Below are 7,726 nucleotides of genomic sequence, written 5' to 3'. Positions count from 1 at the left end.
TTTAGTATAAACATATTTAAATTTTAATTATGAACATACTTTAGGAAAATGAATCTTTTATTGTCAAAATTTTGACGCATTTACGCAGTTAAAATATTGTCATAGTCCAAAAAATAAGTATTTTTTATTTTATAATTCAAAAATATTAATTTAAATAAAAATTGTCTGATCCTGATCAAATGACTTAGGACGCTTGCGTGAATGTCGTGATCGACGATTACAAGTTACGGCCTAAATTTTAGTATGTCGTTAATCTTGATCGGAAATCCAGTGTGAAAATACTAATTAGTAATTATAGTGATTAGTGAATACATCAATTAAAAAAGTGTTATGTGTTTAAATAATTTTATTATATTTGTTAATTTGTATGTAAAATTTTAAAATGAATATTAATTAAAAATTATTATTTAGTCTAGAATTAAAATATGATGAACTAATAATTGGTGTCTCACAATATAATGAAGAATAAAACTAACCTATAAGTCTAGGACATTAGGGGTCAAACAATAAGAGAAATTCACATAGGTAGTCCAATCAATTTAATGCAAATTCCAAAAAAAGAAACAAGATTCTTTCAATATATAAACACATTTTGATTTAAAACCATGTCATTTCATTTTGAACATTCAAAAAAACCAGAAAAACCAAAAAGAAAACCTCTTTTACTATTTGCACCTCCAACACTAGTTTCAAACCTCTGCAAGATTCTTACTCATTTTCATGGCCTACAATGCTGAGCCATATCCCTATACTTCAAGGAGAAGAGATGAATCAGATTTCAATCTGAGAGAATGGTCAGTGAAAGGTAGAATCAGTAGAGAGAACAACCATTCCAATTCTAGAAGGTTTTCGGGTTCTTATATGAGAAGCTTTAGAGAAGATTCAAGGTCTCAAAGATCAAATTTAACTATTTCTAGTACTACTTCTTCACCTGGTTACCCTTTTAAAGGTACATATATATCCTTTTCCACTATATAGTTCATGAATTTCATATCATCTGAGTCCATCGCGAGTGGTTGGTGCGTAGCGTATTCGAGTTTCCTAAAACTCACAATATTGACATTTTTTCAGATGAAATTGATCCTTCGACATATTCTTTCACCACGGCTCTTAAAGGTAACTAACCGCATGTTTTAAATTATAGTTGTAGTCGGATGGTATGTGACGTTGTCACATAGAGACCTCAAATTTGAGGTCTCTGTGTGACAACAAATAACATTTTATCATTTTTTTTTGTCTAAATTTTTTGGATGGTGATTTGATTGATATAGCATTGCAAGCAAGGGTAAGCTATAACAGTTGGGAGTGTTTATCACCAGAAGGGTTTGCTTTGAATTCAAAATGGAATGAAGCAGAAAAATATATATGCAATCCACTTTCTGGAGAGGTTCCAATGGAATGTTTATCAGCAAAAACTCTTAGTGGAAGATCCTTTAGAAACTCAACAAACCGAATCACAATGTCTGCTCCTCTTGTTTATTCTTCAAGACATGTTCAAATGAAACCATCAATTTACACACATGATGATGTTTCTCTTCAATTTCCAATTCCAGGTTCAATACTTCTAGTGATTACTCTACTTACTTAATCATCTATTTTACAAATAATAAATATTTTATAAGATCCTATTTAACTCAGATATATTTTAGATACTATCCAGTAGTCCATCTTACATGTTCTACTGCGATTTTATACAGACACAACACGTTATAATTTGATATAACTTATAAGTTACATGAAAATGATTTGACTTTATCAATTTTTTTTTATATTTAAGTGATTACAAAATAAGCACTTAATTTAAGGTGTTTGTCTGTTTATACAGAAAAGAAGAAAGAGGGAATGACAAGAGATGTGGGGACTCAAAGCACAACTCCTTATCTAAGTTCAAGTAGTCCTAGCCCTACTTCAACTCCATCTATCATAGAGAGGTCAAAAACTAGAGTTGTAGATTCACCAAATTCAAATTCAAATGCTAAAACAAAATCAGAAGAAGAGGTATGAAACAAAATCTAGATTTTTTTTTTAAACTTTTTTTTTAAGTTTGATTAAGTGAAGAGGAAACACTAGGACAATATAGGACACTAGAAATTGCAGTGTCTCTAAAAACATAGTACTTGAATTGTTTTTTCAAACTAAGAGAAAAAAATAGAGGAAGTAGTTACCACTAGTTAATGGTGTGTTTTCCAAGACAAAAGAATCAAATATAATTGTAATTAGTAGATTGTAACATTATAAGGTGGGACATTCATAGATTCCAATCTTGTCCCTCTTTGTTTCATGTGGAAGTATCATTCTCCTTCTATAGTTTTTGGCCCCTCTATACTTTTCTCCTAGAACTTGCACCTGTCTATGTTTTTAGGAGTCGATTATCTCACAAGATTAACTCTTCAATCTTAGATAATTGCTAGGGTGAGAAAGTGTCTCACATGGTTTATCATTCAAAAATTCAAAATTTAAGATCGACGTCGTCCTAATACCTGGAACAATGACCTGATCTATGTTCAGTTTTGATTTTGAGGTATTAATGTTTTCTTCCTCTTAAATCAACATTGATTGTGTTGTTGCCTCGATGTAATACCACGAGAGCAACATCTTTCGTTATTAGGGTTTCAAACTATTTTTAGCATCTATTTTTTTTGTTTAAAGATGAAATAATAATAATCACTAAAAATTCACATAAACAATCGTAAATGTTAGGGTTCAAACCATGATACTGACGTTCAATTTAATAATATCAGTTTCGGAGAATTCATATAAGATTTTGCGGATTTTTTTAACATTTATCTATCTATAGTAGACTATATATGACACTTATTTGTTCCAAAATCCAACTCAATCCAAACCTTTCTCCCTCTTCAATGATTCAAACACAATAGTAATTAAATAGGACTCTTCTTTCTCAACCTACCTCTTCTCTTTGTCTCATTTGAAGCCACTAAAGATTCTAAAATTAAAGTACATCATTTTATCATCTGACTAAGGTACTATACAAAATGCCTATATACACACTATCACCTACTATTATGCACTATTCCTTCATTAGGATCATGTTTTTTTTCTCTAAGATAAAAGTATTATGATACTCACATATTTTTTTAACCAAAAAACAAGTGATAAGTGTGTTACCAATTATAGAAGTTTTTTTGGATGATTAATTGAGAAACACATGACACCAATTAAGCATGACATGATATTGATGTGAGAGTGGAAATGCATGCATGTGCAGGTTGAGGTGAAAGATAATTATGAAACATGGGAGACAACAAGTGAAAAGAATGAGTGGAGAAAGAAACAAGAGAAGCAACTTTGCAAGCAAATAGGATGCTTTTCATGGATGATGATGAAAAAGAAAAGACATAGAGAAAGTAATAAAGATGATAAAGAAAGAACAACATCTTTTTCACTCATCACTTCAAAGGGTTGCTAAAGAAAAAAAATGTGATGATTAAAAGGGTTGCATGTACGTTTGAATGAATGATGATGGTTTTTGAGATTCTCCAATTTCACTTTCATTTCATTTGAGCTATATTCTTTGAAATCCTTTTTTTTTCATAAACAAAAATTTACTTGAGTTTGATTTCTCGAATTTATCAGAGGAATGACATATCTCAAAATTTATAGCCGATCGTAGTGATTATGTATAAATTAACAATAAGAGTTTAATTCATACTTTCTAATATATGAGTTAACTTCTTATAAATCGAATAGTTGATATTTTTGAAACTCATCGAATCAAAATACATTAAAAATTTAAAGAACGCAGACAAATATACTCAAACTTAATGAACGTTGTGATACAATGATAATAGAATATGAAACAACTTCTTCTTAAGAATTAAGAATAGTTCCTTTTGTTATTTTTACTATTGAAATAGAAAAGTTAAGGCAATTATGATGAAGAGAAGGACATGAATTTATGATGTATGTGTCATTGTCTATCTTTCTCGTGGTCCATTTTATGTGTGTGATGATGTTTTGTGGTGAAATTTCAGTGACAACTTAGCTTCACGTGCATGTTGCTTCATTGGTGTTTTTGTGTGCATTTTGAGTCCTTGCTCACAAGTCACTATTGTTTAACAACTTGTCAAAAATATTTACAAGTTTGTTTTATTAATGGAAAAAAATCATGATATTATAATGTTTTTTTTATTGATAGATAGTTAGTGAAGAAATATAAATAGTTGGTATAAATAGTGAAGAAATTCAAATGTTACATTTTAACATATATGAGCAATTTCGTAATTATTTTACTATGGTTTCATATGAATTAATTCAATTTTTAAAATAAATTACTTAATATTGTTATAAATGGTTAAAATAAATTACTTAATATTTAAACACAATATTGCTTTCATTCATCTCTCTTGAGATCACCTTGAAGTAGTAGTGACTAGTAGCTCATTGTTTTGGTGCGAACTCGTGAGTAAGGACATCTTTCTAGCTTCATCAATCATGTAAGAAGTAACTCTCAGTCCTCAATACTACAAAAAGAATATTTTACTATAGTTGCGAGAAAGATTTCATTACGGAATATGGTCCATGGTAATGAAAGTAATGAAGAGGGTGGTAGGATGTGTCCTATTTACCACCACAGACTGAAAGTCGTGGTAAAAATACAATAGCATGTAATATATCACCACAATTATAGAAATATAATGTAGTAAAATATGGAGGTCATGAGTTTGATACCCAACACCAGTATTTTACCACGGCTTCCTTGAGAAGTACTTTCAAGACCGACTTCCTTGATAAGTACTTTCATACTGATGTTCGTAGCAAGAAGGAGATCGAGTTCATTGAGGTTAAACAAGGAAACATGATTGTTGATGACTATGCTGTGAAGTTTGAGGAGTTATCTAGATTCTGCCTGCATTACAATGGGGTAGAAGCCGGAGGTTCCAAGTGTATCAAGTTTGAAATGACTTGCTGAACACGCAAGCACTAACTAACTGATCCATCAGATCATCCATTCTCAGAAGAGGACACTTATTCTTAATTGTGACCTTATTAAATTGTCGATAGTCAACACACAACCACATATTACCATATTTCTTCTTGACCAACAACAATAATGCTCCCTACGACGTAACACTAGGTCAAACAAACTTCTTTTCAACCAAATTCTCTAACTGTTTCTCCAACTCACTCAGATTTGACGCAAACATTATATAAGGTGCCATCAACACAGGACTAGTACCAGGCACTAAGTCTATGGTAAACTCAACCTCGCGTTCTGGAGGAAAATCACTAATATCATCTACGAACACCTCTGGAAAATCACACACCACTGGTATATCACCAATCATAGCTTTGCTTTCAGCTTTCAGCAAAGAGAATATCATAAATACTCGAGCTTCATCCTTCAAGGACTCATCCACTTGCTTAGCAGACATAAACATCATATCTTCACCTTCTTCGAACTCTAGAAACATATAGACTTGTTGAAATAGTTGATATAAACGTGGTTGAACTCCAACCAGTTCATTCCCATGATAACATCAATTTGATTTAACGGTAAGCAAATTAAGTTAATACCAAAGTCCTTAACATAAATAGTCAGATGACATTTCAAACAAACCCACGAAGTAGTCATCGAACCATTAGTTGGGGTATCAATGACCATACTCCAAACCATAAAAGATATTTCTAGATTCAACTTCTTAGCACAATCAAGAGATATAAACGAATGTGTTACACCCGTATCAATAATAGCAATTAAAGGAATACCATTAATGGAACACATATCTTGAATCAAGTTATCAGATCTAGTAGTCTCTGCTCTACTCAAAGCAAAAACTTTTCCACCAGATTGAAATTTCTTTGGCTTTGGGAACTGAGTACTAACGTGACATGGTTCACCATAGTTGAAACAAGTCACAACCCTACTCTTGCATTCAGCAGAACGATGTCATGGCTTGTTGCACTTGAAACATATCATGCCTATGCTCTTGCGCTCAGCTGTACGATGACCTATTTCCCCAAACATGAAACATTTATTAGGAACATAAATTCCTCCCTCACTTGTCTCTTTCCCACCTGAAGCCTTCCAGTTCCATTTATCAGCTGGAGCCCTATAAGGTTTTCCATAATTTTGACTTCCACTTTTCTTCTCACTAATACTCTTATAATGAGCAGATCTAGCACAACTATCTTCATCGTAGATCCTACACTTATTAACCAACATAGAAAACTGATGAATCTTTTGGTACTTGATGAATTGATTGATCTCAGGACGCACATCACTCTCAAACTTGATACACTTGGAACCTCCAACTTCTACCCCATTGTAATGCAGGCAGAACCTAGATAACTCCTCAAACTTCACAGCATAGTCATTAACAATCATGTTTCCTTGTTTAACCTCAATGAAATCTATCTCCTTCTTGCTACGAACACCATACAATAACAAAAACAAGTAACCTTAACAAAACAACAACATACGTCAACAAAAATATCTAAAATAACACAAACAACAACATTTATCAAGAAAAATATAAATTTACCTTGGCAAAACAACAATATACCTCAACAAAAACATCAACATATCTAATACAAAACATCTACAATGCACAAAAAACAACATTTAAAAAAGACACGTTACCTTAACAAAACAACAACATACCTCAACAATAACTAAAATCATATAATCTCATCTTAACAACAAGAAAACAATAAACATATGTTGGACAAATATTTAGAACAAGACAAATATTTCACATATATTTTGAACAAGAAAAACAAGCAAAATATTTTGAACAACAACAACATCATAATTCATAAAATGTTTCACACATGTACCTTCCTTTGAAAAGATTCGTGGAAAATGATAACAAAGAAAAGAGTTACCTGATTCGTCTCACAAGGATTCGTGAAAAATTTCCTTGATTCATACTAGTTGGAGAAGGTATGTTAGAGTTTTGTAAAGATATGATGGAGTTTTGAGATATTGGGATAAGGCGATGGAAGTCAGGGTTTCACTTTAAGCGAAGTTTGTTCTGAAGTGAATTAAGTTAGCTTATATAGGTAGAATATTTCACCACAGTTGATAAAACGGACCATGGTGAATTATCCTGATATTTAACTACAGTTGTAATATGGATCGTGGTGAAAAATATTTATTTTTTATTATAAATTAAAGGAACACAAACCCCTTGCCTTCATTCTCTCTGCAACTTCAACCTTCTTGCATCTTCATCTTCATAGCAACTTCATCTCCTTCATCAACTGTAATAAGAATCCTCAACAACAACATATCTTTGAATACTCTTAGGAAATGAATGTTATTGAACAACGAGTTGAGGCTCCACAATAGGTTACAACCCTAACTGCTATGCCTTCAACAACTTCATACCAAAAACCTCATGTTCTTGATCGCCCCCTCACATAAATCTTGCCACTCCGTTTGAAAAGCTGGAAGTGTCATGTGAACTCTTGGTTGATTTTGACAACCTCAAAAGAAATGGCATTGATCTTACTAAAGAACCGGAGAACCAAGGTTGGGGAAACTACTTCAAATGGCTATATGGTCCAGTCTACACATTCCTGGTGAAGGAATTTTGGAGGTTCACTGACTGCGATGACCATTACATCGTATCCTATGTTCTAGGGGTCAAGATGGTAATCACAGAAAGTCCACTGCGAAGCTTTTGGACATGGAAATTGTAGGGGGGAGAAGGATATATAACATTAACCCTAGGGAAAAGTGTATGTCCCAGGAAATTAT

At 32.3% G+C, this 7,726-nt stretch overlaps 2 protein-coding genes across 2 annotated transcripts; one reads left to right on the top strand and one right to left on the bottom strand.

The window, feature by feature from the left end:
* Nucleotides 1–500: 500 nt before the first annotated feature.
* LOC127128374 (uncharacterized) lies at nt 501–3,529 on the top strand. The gene is made up of 5 exons (XM_051057629.1): nt 501–949; nt 1,072–1,116; nt 1,272–1,553; nt 1,826–1,998; nt 3,230–3,529. The coding sequence occupies exons 1-5, from the start codon at nt 721–723 to the stop codon at nt 3,428–3,430; spliced, it is 930 nt and encodes a 309-aa protein (XP_050913586.1). The 5' UTR covers nt 501–720; the 3' UTR covers nt 3,431–3,529.
* A 1,570-nt stretch (nt 3,530–5,099) lies between these two features.
* LOC127131831 (uncharacterized) lies at nt 5,100–6,893 on the bottom strand. Its single transcript, XM_051060726.1, has 5 exons — nt 6,850–6,893; nt 6,507–6,563; nt 5,928–6,389; nt 5,602–5,843; nt 5,100–5,425 (listed from the first exon to the last, which is right to left on the bottom strand). Exons 1-5 carry the CDS (start codon nt 6,891–6,893, stop codon nt 5,100–5,102), a joined length of 1,131 nt encoding a protein of 376 aa, XP_050916683.1.
* Nucleotides 6,894–7,726: the final 833 nt, after the last annotated feature.

Source organism: Lathyrus oleraceus, chromosome 3 (assembly GCF_024323335.1).
Source record: "Lathyrus oleraceus cultivar Zhongwan6 chromosome 3, CAAS_Psat_ZW6_1.0, whole genome shotgun sequence".
Lineage (NCBI taxonomy): Eukaryota > Viridiplantae > Streptophyta > Magnoliopsida > Fabales > Fabaceae > Lathyrus > Lathyrus oleraceus.
The sequence above is the reverse complement of the archived record's forward strand: the minus strand, read 5'-3'. Positions and strand labels throughout refer to the sequence as shown.